This window comes from Pan troglodytes, chromosome X (genome assembly GCF_028858775.2).
Source record: "Pan troglodytes isolate AG18354 chromosome X, NHGRI_mPanTro3-v2.0_pri, whole genome shotgun sequence".
NCBI lineage: Eukaryota > Metazoa > Chordata > Mammalia > Primates > Hominidae > Pan > Pan troglodytes.
The window spans coordinates 11,026,518-11,042,684 of NC_072421.2; the positions used below are offsets into that span (position 1 = coordinate 11,026,518).

A 16,167-nucleotide genomic window follows, 5' to 3' on the forward strand; every position below is an offset into this window, starting at 1 on the left:
TTTCCAGTTTTTGCCACTGTAGTTGATATCTTTTTACATAGGTCCTTAATAAGTGGTACATTCTAGCAGGTATTGGAATACTATGGTCTGTGGACCAAATCTGGCTTGTTACCTGTAATAGTTTTTGCATTGTTAGCAGGTTGTTAAAAAAAAAAAATATATGTGACAGAGACCATATGTGGTCCTCATTGCCTAAAATATTTACTATTTAGCCCTTTACAGAAAAAGTTGCCAATTTATGTCCTATAGAATAGGTTTCAACAGAGTGAGAATATCTTATGCAGTTTGCAATTTTTTTTTTTTAACAGAGTTTCACTCTTGTTGCCCAAGCTGGAGTGCAATGATGCAATCTTGGCTCACTGCATCCTCCACCTCCTGGGTTCAAGTGATTCTCCTGCCTCAGCCTCCTGCATAGCTGGGATTACAGGTGTGCGCCACCATGCCTGGCTAATTTTTTGTATTTTTAGTAGAAACGGGGTTTCACCATGTTAGCCAGGCTGGTCTCAAACTCTTGACCTCAGGTGGTCCGCCCGCCTTGGCCTCCCAAAGTGCTGGGATAACAGGTGTGAGCCACCGTGCTCTGCCAGCAGTTTGCAAATTTAATAAACATTACCAGATTACTTTCCCAAAATACTGTAGCGAGTCATGCTCCCCCAGGAAAGTGTTGAGTGTCCAGAGTCTTGATGAATGATGGATATTATTGTTCCTTTTCATTTCAATTAATCTGGTGGGTGGCAAATTACACGTTCTATTGTTTCTATTTGAATTTTTAGAACTAGAGAGATTGAACATTTTTTCAAACACTTATTTTTTTTTTAATTTTCTCTTCTTGACATGTATATTCATTCTGTTCCTTCTTTGCTCATTTTTGACTGGATTATCTTTTCCTACATTGCGTAAATATGTACTAAGGGTTAATATCGACCAGGCTCAAGTGACCAGGCTCCAAATTCAGCAGCGAATGTACTCTGAAAGTCTTTTAATCATTTTGTAAGATCTCTTAAAATAGAATGGATACTAATCCCAAGGAATGGTTCTATATTTTACTTGATTAGTAGTCAAACATATCCAACTTTTCCTATTTAGGAAACTCTCCCCTGTCCCTTATTTATGCAAACTTTCTTCTAAAATTTATTTTACTTTTTAAAATGATTTGACTGATCTATTTGATGATTCCTGTACCATTGCCCCACTATTTTAATAAGAGGGTCTTTCCAATACATTTTAAAATATCATATGGCAAGTTCTCCCTCTTTGCTCTCTTTTTTGGTTATTATTGACTCCTCTTAGGAATTTAATTTTCTAAATGAACCTTAAAATCACTTTAGTTATTCTCACATATGAGTATAATTTTGAATCTTGCTTTTTATCTGTTCTTTAGATTATTCCATTTGTTTCATTAACAGTAACCTATAAAACAATGTTGAATGGTACTGATAAAACTGAGCATTGCTTGTTTCAACCCTGATTTGAAAGAAAATCATGCTTGCTATTGACTTGTACAAGTAAGGTCTGTTTTCTCCAAATAATTTCCATTATTCCTATTTAAATAAAATTTTTATTATAAGTGGTTGTTGAAATTTATCAGATTTCTTTTGGAAAATCTATTAATATTTTATGTATTTTTCTTTTTTTTAAAAAAAGTAATTATGTTGATAGGTTTCCTACTATTGGAATATCCTTCCATGCCTAGAATCAACCCTACCTGTTAATGGTGCTTTTATCTCTCTATTATTCTCTCTCTCTCAATCATTTTAAAATAATGCTGGACCTAATTTGCTAATGATGAAATTGCTATACGGATTTCTAGTTCCATCTTTATCAGGGTTTAGAATAAAGCTTATGCCAGATTCATAAAGTTCATTGGGAATTTTTCGTATTTTGTGTCTTTTGAATCTATTTAAATACATAGCAAGCACCTGTTTTTTTAAATGCTTGGTGGAATTTAGCTCTAAGATTATTATGGCCTGGTGTATAACTGTTAGATCATTGCCAATTACTTTTTCAATATCATCTATGATTATTGTTTTACTTTTTTCATGTTTTCTACTCTTTTCTGGCCAATTTTGGTAATTCATATCTTGCCAGGAAATTATAATTTCCCTTTAAACACTTTCGCTTTTCAATTGTCATTGAGTCGCATAATGTCCTCTTTATAGAAAACTTCCATTTCTATGGTTATATATCCATTTTCATTCCTGACAAAAAATATAGAATATTTTTCTTGAGAGGAACTCATCTGTTTTATTTTTATTTTTTAAAAGTCAAGATTATTGAGGTATACTTTATATACAGTAAAATTTGCCTTTTTAAGAATACAATTCAGTGAGTTTTGGCAAATGCGTACAGTTGTGTAACTACCACTACAATGAAGATAACATTTCTGACACCCTCAAAAGTTCCCTTAGGCCCTTTTGTAATGAACCACTAGCCCCACTGGCAGCCCCTGGCAATCACTGATCTATTCTGTGTCTCCATAATTTTGCTTTTTGCAGGATGACATGTAAATGGAATTATAGAGGATGTGGATTTTACTTAGCATAATGTGTTTGAGTTCAGACACATATGAGTAGTATCTTCCTTTTTATTGCTTTACTTGTGTCTTTATTTATTTGATGTAAGACTTTCTATGTTATCTAATTTTTTCTGTTTTTGAGACAGAGTCTCACTCTGTCGCCCAGGCTGGAGTGCAATGGCGCTATCCCGACTCACAGCAACCTCCGCCTCCCAGGATGAAGTGATTCGTCTGCCTTAGCCTCCCGAGTAGCTGGGTTTACAGGCATGAGCCACCACATCCAGCTAATTTTTGTATTTTTAGTAGAGATGGTGTTTGACTATGTTGCCCAGGCTGGTCTCAAACTCCCAACCTCAGGTGATCTGCCTGCCTTGGCCTCCCAAAGTTCTGGGATTACAGGCATGAGCCACTGCACCCGGCCCAGGTTATCTATTTCTTATTGAGTGAGCTTGGCAGTTTGTATCGTATTTTTTTTTTTTTTTTTGAGATGGAGTCTCACTCTGTTGCCCAGGCTGGAGTGCAATGGCGTGATCTTGGCTCACTGTAATCTTGGCTCACTTGAACCCGCCTCCAGGGTTCAAGCGATTCTCCTGCCTCAGCCTCCTGAGTAGCTGGGATTCCAGGTGCGCGCTACCACGCCCGGATAATTTTTGTATTTTTAGTAGAGACGGGGTTTCACCATGTTGGTCAGGCTGGTCTCGAACTCCTGACCTCGTGATCCACCCGCCTCGGCCTCTCAAAGCGCTGGGATTACAGGAGTGAGCCACCGCACCCGGCTTGCCGTTTGTATCTTTCAAGAAACTTTTCCATTCATCTAAGTTGTCAAGATTTTAATATTGTCTTATTATCTTTTTAATGTCTATAGGATTTCTTGAGAGGTCCTCTCATATCTGCTGTTGTTAATTTTTGTTTCCTTTCCTTCCTGTTAGTCTCTCTAGAAGATTATCAATTATATTGAAATTTTCAAAACTGAGATTTTTATGACACTGATTTTCTCTATTTTTAAAAAATTCAATTGATTTCTGCACTTACTCTTAATATTTCCTTCCCTCTGCTTGCTTTGCTTTTAATTTTCTCTTCTTTTTGTAATCACTTATGGTGGAGGCTTAGACAATTGAAGCACTTCTTTTTCTTCAATAGGATCATTTAATGTGCCAATTTAACTGCATCCTGTACAATTTGACATGTTATATTTTAATTTTTGTTCAATTCAAAATGTTTTCTAATTTCCATTCTGACTTCTTTTATGACCCAGGGGTTATTTAGAAATTTTTTTTATTTCCAAATATTTGGGGATTTACATATATCTTCACATTATTGATTTCTAATTTAATTCTATTGTCATTAAGGTGTATACTTAGTACAATTTCAAGTTTTTAAAAATTTGTAGAGGTTTGTTCTATGGCCCAGAATATAGTCTAACTTTCTGAATATTCAATGATTACTTGAAACGAAAGTATTCTGCAGTTATCTATAATGTTAATCAGGTCAAGTTTGTTGGAAATATTGGTCACTTCCTGATGATATTTTTGTCTACTTGCTCTATTGATTACTAAGTGAAGAATGTTGACATCTCCAACCATGACTGTGGATTTATCCTTTCTTCTTCTTCTGTTTCTCCTCCTCCTCCTCCTCCTCCTCCTCCTTCTTCTTTTTGACATTGACTCCCCTCTGTTGTCTAGGCTGGAGTGCAGTGGCACAATCTCTGCTCACTGCAACCTCCACCTCCTGGGTTCAAGCGATTCTCATGCCTCAGCCTCCCGAGTAGCTGGAATTACAGGTGCCTGCCACCACACCTGGCTAATTTTTGTATTTTTGGTAGGGGTGGGGTTTTACTATCTTGGCCAGGCTGGTCTCGAACTCCTGACCTCAAATGATCTATCCACTCTGGCCTCCCAAAGTACTGGGATTACAGACATGAGCCACTGTGCCCAATTTATTGTTTCAAATCTATCATTTTTTGCTTCATGAATTCTGAAGGTGGCTCAGTCCATTTTATGCTGCTATAACAAAATATTTGAGGCTGGGTAATTTATAAAGAGTAGGAATTTATTGGCTTACAATTGTGGAAGCTGGGACATCCATGATCTGGAGGCTGGCATCTGGTGAGGACATTCTTGCTATGTTATCACATAGTGGAAGGCATGCGCACATAGGTGCACACATGTGAGAGAAAGAAGGAGGGAGAAAGAAGGGGACTGAACTCACTCTTTAATAACAGACCCACTTCCATGGTAATGGCATCAATCCATTCATGAGGGATGAGCCCTTGTGGTCTAATCATCTCTCGTTAAGTCCCACCTCCCAGTACTGTTGTATTTGAGATTCAGTTTCCAACATATGCTTTTTGCAGAACACATTCAAACTGTAGCACAAGGTCTGTTTTTAGATGCATACACTTTAGAGTTGATAGCTTTTCTTGGTGAATTGACCTCTTTGTTATGTGATGTCTCTCTTTATCCCTGGAAATGTCCCTTTTTTGGAAGCTTACTTTGCTCTTCATATAGCCACTCCAGCTTTCTTTTAATTAGCGTTTGGATGTTATTATCTTTTGCTATCCTATTACTTTTAACCCATCTATGCCTTCGTTATTTAAATTGAGTTTCTTATATATTGCAAATAGCCTGGAGTTGTTCTTGAGTTACTTTGGGAAATGTGGATGTGACTAATTCATTTAAAGGGGCTGAAAAGCAATAACCCTGGGAACATGGTAACAGGTTCTGAAGTGATGAAGGACACAGAAATTGGCCCATGCAAAGAAGCAGGGCAGTAGCATTGAGTTGGTAATCTGAGATAGGCATTGAGTGGAGTTCCAAGTAGAAATCCACTGCTGCCTGGAAAATCCAGAGATCACTCTGGAAATCAAGTCAGAAGGAGTTCAAGGCCAGAGAACCCAGCTACTGAGGGGAATTAAAGAAGGAGGTTGAGATTGTGATACTGCAATGCAGAATAGGGAGTTTGTTTTCCGGAAAACTGGGTGGAGCTACCAAGGAGGTAGGGCACTTCTCCAAGACAAAAGCAGATAGTGATACCTTAGAGCCCACCTTATTTGCATGTGAATTATCTTAAAGTGTAGGGTGAGCTGAGCCAGCAAGTAGGAATTATGTAAGTGCAATTTCCAACTTAGAATTTAGTGACAGAAGCCAGGCAGGAGATGATAAAATACACTAATGGGCAGGCTTACTTGCCCAAATTCAAGGTTTTATCTTTATCAGATGACCTGCAGCCACTAAAAGAGAGGATAGAATTTGCTGGAAGGTAGATGTTCTAGCTTTTATTTTAATATTATTTTTTATTTTGTAAAATATAGGATTGCTGCAAATATGAAGCGCTTTTTATAAACACAAGTCTTAAAAAGAGAATGGTGGATGCTGTGGGCTTAAGAGAAGGTTACACATAAAACTCATTCATGAGAAATTAGAATTTCACTCTAAATTTTTATAGACCACCTACTATATGGCAAATATCGGGCTAAGCCAGTCCTGGTCTCAAATTTCAGGGATATTACAGTCTAATGGGGGCAAATAAACAGAAACGGTAAACAAAATGTATACAAATGCTAGGTTGCAACAGTGACAACACTATGAAGGGAGGCATAGGTTGCTTTTTGGATCAATATTAGGAGAATTTGGCTTAGGCAGGGAGATCAGGAAATGGTGGTTGAGAGGCCATCTGAAATATTGGCCTTAGTTAGGAAGGTGAGGGAAAAGTGGTCCAAGTGGAGGTTTGTGGCTGACCAGAACATGGCTACAACAGCCAGTGTGGCCAGAGTGCAGGGGAAAAGAGGAGAATGGTCCAAGATGACGCTGAGGAGATATGCAAGCACAAGACAATGGAGGGGCTTATCAGCACCATGGAAGAGTTTCATGGAAGGTAGGTCAGAAACTTGGAAGGACTTTTAGTCAGTGTATGGGGGTTGGGAGTGGGACGAAAATGATGGAAAGAGTGTTCCGAAGCGTGCATGATGTGATATAATTCAGAGATTACCTTGGCTGCTCTGGGAGAGGAATTAAAGGAGAAGATGTGGTGTAGATTACAGGTAGACCAGTTAGCAGGTTATTTCATCTGTTTAATCTGTAGATGTGTGACATGTGAAAGCTCATACTTGGAGGTTGAGTGCAGAAGTAGAGAGAACTCGGCCAGTTAAAGAGATATTTAAGAAATAAAATCAACAGGACTTGGTGATGGACTGGACATGGAGGGTGAGAGAGACATCAAACCTGAACCTTTGGTTTTTGGTTCATGAACATGATTGGCCAGGACAAGGTTTTAAGAAGAGATCATGAATGCAGTTTGGATATGTTGAACTTGAGATGGACTTTAGGCACCCAAAACTGATTACTGCAAAAAAATAGGTCAATGTGTAGGGCTGAGCTCAGTGGAGAAACCAGACCTAGAGATTTGAATTTGGGAGGCTTCTGCACAAAATGGTGATTGAGTGATGGCGTGAATGGCATTGCCTAAGGAAAGATTTAAAAAGAAAGAAATGGTCAACACCACAAAAGCTGCTGTATGTCAAGATGAGGTCAAGAAAACATCTATTAGAATACGTTATTGATGTAGATGCCATTTTTTATTTCAGTGAGCACTATCTTGGTAGAGTGAAGACACTGAACTCCCAATAGAGTGTGGGGGAGTTGATTCTTCACAATGATGGGTGAGAATCAGAAGCAGTGGGTCTGAACAGCCCTTTGAGAAGCTTGACAGAGAAGAGGAGGTAAGGGAGGGCAGTAGTTGGAGGGAAAATAAGATTGGTGAAGAGGTAAGATAAGCATTATTATTTGAAATGCTTTAGTGAAAATGAACAGCTTTTAATGACCATAATAAAAATTGAACTTTGAGAATAAATAGACTGTGCAAAAGAACCAGTGTTCATTAAATCATTTTTCTGTGCTACTCCTTAATTGGTAATTGGTTTTCGACCACGAAATATTTGTTCGTTAATTGCTCTGCTTCCTATTTAACCATGCTTGAATGATTCTCTTAGGAGAACATGGCTGAAGAAGACCCAAAGAGAGATCCTAATTCCTTTCCATAAATTGCCCATTACTAAGATGATAGAACAATTACAAGAAAGGTTGTTCTGTAAGTCCTTAACCCCATTTTTATTTTACATTTTTGAATGTGCATTCCGTAGTGAGCATGGTACTCAGGAAAAGGGATTTTGTTAGTCCCACGTCTCCCTTTTTGTCCGCCTATTATAATTGTGAGCAATTGCCTTCTTCAACATATTTCACTTGTGTATTTTTTTTTAAAGGCAAGATGTGGGCTACCCTGTGGAGTGTATGACATGCCCTTCAAGTTGACTTTGAAAGGTAATTAATTATGGTAGTGTCTGTTCAGTTTCAAAAGTTCAAATTAAATATCCTTCAAAACTCGTATCAAAGGGAATATATTTTACACACCTGTCATTTGTGAGAAAGGCTGATTTGAGTCAAAATTAGGCAGGAGGTAAAGCTCATCATTAGAATGCTGGCACAGCCACCCTGGTCTGTTGAATGAACCAATCTTCTAATACCCCTTGAGTGGCCCTGTCTTAAGTACTTCATTACTACTTTTCCAGTTCTGTGATTTCACAGAATTTATGGTAAGTCATTGTTGAAAGGACCTTTAAGAGCTTACAGAGGCCTATACAAGAAGGCACATGGCTGGGCCCTCAATATGTAAGGGGATAGTTAGAGAATACCCTGAGGGCTTTGAGCTGCCAGTCCAGTACCGTGTCCACTACAGTAGGGGTCAGCAAACTACAGTCCACAGGCCAAATCCAGCTCAATGCCTGTTTTTGTAAATAAAGCTTTATTGGAACAAAACCACACCCCTTCATTGACATATCCTTTATGACTGCTTTTTCTCTATAGCCACAGAATTGAGGAGTAGTTCAGTAGTTGCCATAGGGATAGTATGGGCTGCAAACTTTAAGTATTCACGATTTGACCCTTTATAGAAAAAAATGCTGAGCCCTGTGACTTGCATTGGCTGCCAATCCTGGTTGCACTTCAGAATTGCTAAAAAAAAAAAAAAAAAAAAAAAAAAAAAAAAAAAAAGGAGAGAAAAGAAAAGTACAGGCTGCTGAGCTATGCTCTTGACTTTCTCATCCCTCATCTTTCAGGATGGGATCCAGGAATCCTCATTTGCAGAAAAGATGGTTTAAATGCTCAGTCACATTAAGAATCACTGCATTACATCCTGCTCTCTCTAAAAGCACATTGCCTTGAAAACACATCTCAGGTGGTAAGTGCCTTTCTATATGGGCTATGAGACTGGAAGCAGCTCCCCAGGGCAGTGCTTCACACACTTCTACTAGTATCAAAATCCCCTGGGGTGACTGCTAGTCCCACCCCAAAGATTCTGATCAGCAGATCTCGGGGGAGGCAGGAGAACTGACAGTTCTAACAAGCTCGCAGGTGATGCAGATGCTGCAGATTCCTGGACCACACTTTGCATAGCACTGACCAAGACCAAAGGCTTGCATCTCTCGTGAGAGAAAGTCAGGTCCATGGGATGGGGTTGGGGATATATGTATGGACCAACTGCTAGGATTCTCCTAGATCACACTGTAAAGACTCCCAGTGCTCTGTTCAAATAATCATTGCTCTTCTCTTCCTCACCCCATCTATAAGACTTGAAATCAAGCAAACCTTGTTCTGGGTTTCCACTTCTATATAGGCTTTCTTTTATTGTGTTTTAAAAATTCCCTGGAGAATATTTTGAGTGTTGTAAAAGAATTGTATTTTGAATAGGGAAAGGCAAATAGTGGATGAGAGACAGTAAAAGAAAATGAATTATATGTCATAAAGTAGTATGAATAAATGGTAGATGTTGAATAAATATTTGTCAACATCATAACTGCAAAAACAAAATGATGAAAAGGCAACAGACAGGCAGAGACAGAGGGTCTTGGTGCCACAAAAATGATTTTATTTTGAACCAGAAAGCAACAGCAATCAAGACAATAGTCAGGGCCGAGGGCTTGGCAGTGTGACTTAAGTACCGGGGGTTGAATTTGTCCAGGTGCAAGGAGTGACATAAAGAGAATCAATTTTTCATGTCCAAGCTAAGCTGATACAGATGATGATACTTATCAGTGATTCCCATTTACACAGGCTTGGATTGCTTTTCAGATATCAGATTTTTGTAACTATTTTATAAATATTTTTAAAGGTGATGGAGCCACTGGAGTGTAGGTGAATTGGTGCCCCTCCCCTTTTCTTTTTGGGTGTATCAAGCATATAATCAATGACAGGAAAAGTGAAAGGTTTTTATGAGAGTTTTGCATTAAAAGAAAACCAACGATCAAGTTTCTACACTGCAGCACTGTTGATATTTGAGCAAGACAACTCTTCGTGGTCGGGGGCTGCGCTTGCACTGTAGGATGTTTAACGGCGTCCATGACCTCTACGCACTAGATGCTGGTAGCTTCCCTTCCCCGGCTGCGACAACCAAAAGTTGCCATTGCATTGCCAAATGTCTCCTGGGGGGCAAAATCGAGCACTGGTTGAGAAGCGCTGTTTTCAAAAACATCCTCCTGCCCCCATCATTGTCTTGGTCTGCTTTTTACCATTTTATTAAGATAGACCAGATGGTCAACTTCCCAACACCAAATGCACATGTATGCCAGCATATATGCGTGTCTCTTTGCAGGTATCTGCATGTTCCTGGAGCTGAGATGGAATTCCACGGTCACTGGAGGACGTTAGTTCAGTTCCTCAGCAAGTTTAAGGTCAGTATATCAGTACCGTAATAAAAAAGCCTGTCTGTATTCAAGCTGTTTCTTTTCCTCCAGCAGAAACCATCGTCAATATTTGCAGTCAGTTTTTGAAGTCACTTTCTTTTAAAGCTGGAAATAATCTTCACCCAGGCCCACCCTCATCTTAATCCACTATTTAGAGTCCTACTTGAATGATATCGCCAGCAACTTTCAACTTTGGATCCAGATTTCTTTATTTGTATCCACCAGGAAGAGAGGTACCACGTTTCTGAGTTCTTTTATGAGCACTCGCTATGTAATTTGCAAGGCCCAGTGCGAAGTGAAAACGCAGGCCCCTTGTTCAAAAATTGTTAAGAATTTCAAGACATCAACAGCAGAGCATTAAATCAAGCTTAGGGCCCTTCTGAACTCCTGGGCTCTGGGCATACCCATGACACCAGACCTGGCAGTCTTGGTTGGTGCTGCATTGATTTTGTTGTATTAATTTAATTGGCACTGCCATCTCTTTTGCCCCTGTATCGCAGTGTTTCCTGTGGTGAGGACCCCAAATAATAAAATACTGTGACCTCAATCAGTTTAAAGAGAATGCAAAATTACACTGCAGCAAATTTTTACAGCATACATTTTTTAGACTTTCAAAAAAAAAATTCACACGGGAATCTTTTCTACATCATTATAGTAATTAAACACGGTGGCCTTTCACCATATACATATTTTCCTGTAAATATGACAACCTGGAACTAGTAACTGCTACTATCCACAATGCTTTTAAGTTAGCCAAGAGTGAGACTTCCACAACAAAATTATGACATAATCTCTCATGTCCTTATAAAAATAGCCAAACATACCCTAAATGGCTTACTGTGAAAATTTGAGTAGTAACTTCTTAATATTGAAAAACATTATTTTCATGGAAATATTGTCCTTCTACTAAGTGTTTTATGTTAACATCATAAGGCAAACTGTAGCATTTATTGGTACCTGGAGACCGTGATTTTAAAAACTCAGAAGCTGAGTTTTAGACCCTTTTATTTAGAACCTGTTAGTGTACAAAGTGCATTAAAATATCCATTATCCAGTTACCCAAAATGTATGTAAAAATTACTGAGACAACCCTTTCAGTTTATTCAGAGAAGGCAAACACACATTGCTTTTATATTGTAATAAAAAGAAAAACCTATAAGGTTTCCAGAGAAAGATTGTTTTTTTTCCATTGAGGCGTCCATCTTTTAGATGTGAAATTGTCTTAGGTATCTATCAAAATATTCATCTGGGTATAAATAATATAGTAAATATATAGAATCTATCTGTTAAGAAAAAGGAGAGTGTCTGCTAGGGAAGAGGATGGAAGGACCCAGGAAGCTGGCTTGGCCTCCCTTGAAATCCAGATTTGCAATCACATGACCTTTGGCCACGTGATGCTGAAACAATGAGTTCATTGACTTATTTCAGGGAGGCAGTTGGTTGATTTGGTTAAAAACAAAATAACTAAAAACAATGTCTAAATCCACTAGTCTGCTCAGTCAAAATGGCTGACCCAGTATCCCAGGTAAATATTTTAGCAATTGAAACCATTTATAGAGGTCATGCCCTTCATCAAACTAGAACCAATGCCAGAGTTCTGGGCCAAGAACTGCTCAAGAAAGCCTTAATTCATGGACCATTCCAACGCATCAGATTGGCATGCAAAGAATCCCAGCTGACATTTTATAAGCAGGTTCCTGAATAACGAGTTTGAATTTTTTTTTTTTTTGGTCTTACAACTCTATTGTAAACTATACTAGACTATAGAGGGACTTCTACATCTTTCAAGATGTGTTTAATAAAGGTCTGTTTATAATAACTTTTGAGGCATGAATCTAGTAAATAGTACTTTATACAATGTCCCTTGTCATTACCAACTCATAAATATTAAGTGTTTTTCAGTGACTTATGTTTGGATGTGGTAGTGCTGATCAGGGCCATGTGCTGATGTCCTGGAGAGCAAAATCAATCCAAAGTGGTGCTGCTATTTGTGACAGAACATGTTTATTTACTCAGCCCCGGAGACAAAAGGAAAATTGATATGGGGGAGCGGGAAATAGGAGAACTATTAAATGTAGTGAAGAAATTTCACAGGTCTAAAGGAACTATTAAAAGGAAGGATAAAGTAGATTCTATACCATAAAACAGAATCCTACCTCTGATAAAAGACAAATCAGCCTGAATTTTTGAATAATCAATAGGATTCAAAATGACTATTTTCAATTGCAATCTCATTCTTAATGTTCTTCCAGAACCCTTAACCCTGAGAGAAGCAGGGCAAAATGTGGCCAAAGGATTCAGAACCTTTCTTTCCAACATTATCCCATCAGCTATCAGAAGGTAAAGATTTAGCCACGGCAAGGTCCGAGGTCCAAAATCAACTCTTTTCATTCTCTGTCTTGCTCTCCATTTTAGTTGATCTGATACAACTTTTTGACATCACAATTAAAACACTTCAAATTAAACCAGAGTAAGAAAGCCTGTTTCCTCCCCTACTAGGTTCAAACACATCCTGTTATGCACCATCGAGGTGAGAAGACCTACCATGGGATCATTATGAGATATCAGGTAAGAAGATGAATAACATACAAAACTACAAAAGTTTTTGTTTTTTTGTAAGCCCATAGATTGTGATGAAATGAAGGTTGTAAATAGCTGATAAACTTATGGGCCTCTTAATGTGCAAAACCAAGTAATTCCTAAAAGTTGTAATCCTGATTATGTTTCTCTTATAAATAATCTATAGATTTTCCTCTAAATACAAAAAAATTAAAGAAATTATTAAAGCCCGTACTTAATACAAGACACAGTAAAAGGAGAGGGATCTCTTGTTTTGAGCCCTATCTGAGCCGATTTCGGGACACTTTTGGTGAGATTTCATTACACTCATGAAGCCTGTGCTTTCTCAGTCCCCTAAATAGTGGCCTGAACCTTACTGTTCCCCAGAAAGCAGCTCCATGTGGCCAGACGCTCACGGCAGCTGCTCTGTGCAGTCCAAATGGTCTGGGATAGGGAGCCCAGTGATAATCGTCAGACACTTGTTCCACACGGTGAAGGTGGGGCAAACAGGCTGCGCAAATGCGACGTCGAAGGTGTAGAGGTGGATGGAGTTCAAAGCATCATAAAAGGCGATAGAGCCGTTATCATAGTCCAGCAAGATGCCCACGCGCCGGAGGTGGGGGGCAGGCTCAATGGGGATTTCCTTGCTATTGTGTCTCACCACCCAGTTATTGTTGCAGCGGCAGAGCGCCCAGGAAGCAGAGTTCTTCCCAATCCATTCATGCTTCGGGGCTGATTTGTAAGCAAGACCAATGGCATACCTGCAGAAACAAAACAGCAACAACAAAAACAATGAGCCATGTTGCACATGCACGTTAAATCCGTTCTGTGGTCCTCAGGGGTTATAAAAACATGATCATTTGTTGTCCCTGTTCATTTTCTTTAAGTGAAAGCTTGGCAAGAACCCCAACATCTGTGTTCCTCATCTCCTTCCCTCCCAAACATGGAAAGTGGGTGGAAAGTAGTGGGTGGAAAGAAGCGTCGTATTTACCCACATTTCTGTTTTCAGCTCAAACACTACGGAGAATTTGAACTTTGCGTTTTGCTGCTTTTTTTCACTCTTATAAAAATCTACACAATGAATTCGCTAGACCAGTGCTGACCAAAAGAACTTTCTTCAATGATTGATTGAAATGTTCTGCTCTCCTCGATATGGTAACCACAAGCCACATATGGCTACTGGGCACTTTAGCTGCGGCTGGTGTGACTGAGGAACTGAACTTTAAATTTATTTAATTTTCATTAAGTTAAATGATTTAAATAGCTGCATGTGGCTCATAGCTACCATACTGGACAGCACAACCCTAGACTTCTCCTTTTGACCTTCTTATAATTTTTCATTTAACACCATGTCTGTCATTTTCTGATTCTGAATGCACTTTGCCAAGGGCAAGCACAGAAGATGATTCCCATTTGCAGGGATAAATCCTTTGTCATTACTCAGCCCCAATTTTCTCATGTATATTGAGAAATATACAGTGTTATTTTAAGGAGTAAAGGAGAGAATACATGTTAAGTCCTAGGCACAGGACCTGGCATGTAATATTCAGTAACTGCTATTTTATTATTATTGCCTGATGGCACATATTAACAATAAGTACCAGAATCAGAATTTGAACTCAGGATGACTCAAAACCCACAAACACGAACTACATTCTACAATGCCATCCGTAACCAGAAATTGTGCAATTCATCACTGCCAAGAGCCTTTCTGATTATACTGAAAAAAAAAAATTCTGAACGTGTTTGAGCAGACGGATCTTCTGGTTATTCTAAATGTTCTCTTGCTGCTCAAAAAAATCCAAAGAATGCTTTCTACAATGTTCTAAGCGTCTTAATCTCTTTTTACCCCTCTGAGTCATGCCTCTGTAATAGTCATCGTATTTCAGTTATTAAGATAAACAAAACCCATCACTCTTAATAAAGAGTAAATGACTCACAGTTGAACTTTTAATATGTTATAGCAGAAACCAGTCTAATTGGATATTAACATATGGTACCTTACCCAATGCAGAGAGAAAAATTTCATGGGTCTTTAATAAAATGACATTCTTTAAAAAAAATCACACTGGACTTAAAATACAATCACTTTAAGAGTGGTGTGTTTGTTTAAAAAGAAAATTAACACAACATGCCATCAGTAAATCCAAAAGAAGGATGGAATTGATAATCTGCCAAGCCCAGTGTGCAGGCCTGTCTGTCATCAATGTTGCATCCTCTCTTCCCTCCCGCCCATCCTCTCCTGCTTAGGAGGAGAATCCAAGTTGCATTTCCCAGAATCCCCTTTCCTGTAGGAGTCTGGGTCAGGCTCTGCTATTGTGATGCCTTTGCACAAGATCCAGAAGTGCTTAGAGGAGGGGAAACACGCTTTCCTGATGGCAGACAGTAGACGTGCGGTTGGTGGAAGCTTCTAGATGAGCGCCTGAGTACACCTGCCTTGTGCTGTGGGCAACTTTGCAGCAGCTACAGCTCATCATGACTCCATGAACTAGAGCAGCAGACTCCCTGACTTCATGCCCCAGCCCTTCCAGGGTCCTGTAAGCTTCTGGCTCCCTTCTGTGGCGTGCATCGAGGGTCTCAAATGTCATCTGTTTATTTGATACACTGATATGGCTTGGCTGTGTCCCCACCCAAATCTCATCTTGAATTCCCACATGTTGTGGGAGGGACCCGGTGGGAGGAAATTGAATCATGGGGGCAGGTCCTTTCAGTGTTGTTCTCGTGATAGTGAATAAGTCTCATGAGATCTGATGGTTTTAAAACGGGGGAATTTCCCTGCACAAGCTCGCTTTTTGCCTGCTGCCATCCATGTAAGACGGGACTTGTTCCTCCTTGCCTTCTGCCATGATTGTGGGCTTTCCCAGCCACATAGAACTGTAAGTAAGTAAGTAAGTCCATTATAAACCTCTTTTGCAAATTGCCCGGTCTTGGTTATGTCTTTACCAGCAGCATGAAAACAGACTAATTAATACATACATTTTGGAAAGGTTTTCATTTTGCAATTGTCAGTATCTCCCACCCCCCAAAATGTTCTGTATACCCCAGTGAATACCATTTCCGCTTTTCAGACAATTTGGAACCTGCATCACAAAATCACCACATCTGTGTTGTTTCCTTCTTGTTGTGGCACAGCATTTTTATTTTTTATTACTTTGATGTTTATTTCCCATTTGAACCTTAACTGAACCCTATGAAATAGCTGTGGCAGGTATGGCTGACTACATGTAGCAAGTAGAAACAGAAGATTAAAATTGGGAGCAAAATCCAGAGTTGTATGCTGCCCCCACCCCTTCTGGTCTAATAATCTTTGCATGAACCCGTTATTACTCATTTAGTTAACACCATTTCATAAAACACCAAG

At 39.1% G+C, this 16,167-nt stretch overlaps 1 protein-coding gene across 10 annotated transcripts in view; it reads right to left on the reverse strand.

Moving 5' to 3' along the window:
* Positions 1 to 9,410: 9,410 nt before the first annotated feature.
* Positions 9,411 to 16,167, reverse strand: part of MID1 (midline 1) — a 664,445-nt gene continuing 657,688 nt past the window's right edge. For 7 of the 10 annotated variants that reach the window (XM_063804567.1, XM_054676512.2, XM_054676514.2 and 4 more), the window contains exon 10: positions 9,411 to 13,567. In XM_063804567.1, the coding sequence (XP_063660637.1) occupies positions 13,219 to 13,567 (349 nt within the window). In that variant the 3' untranslated portion in view covers positions 9,411 to 13,218. The remainder of the gene's footprint in view (positions 13,568 to 16,167) is intronic. The other 3 variants (XM_063804568.1, XM_054676517.2, XM_063804569.1) reach the window with 1 other exon arrangement.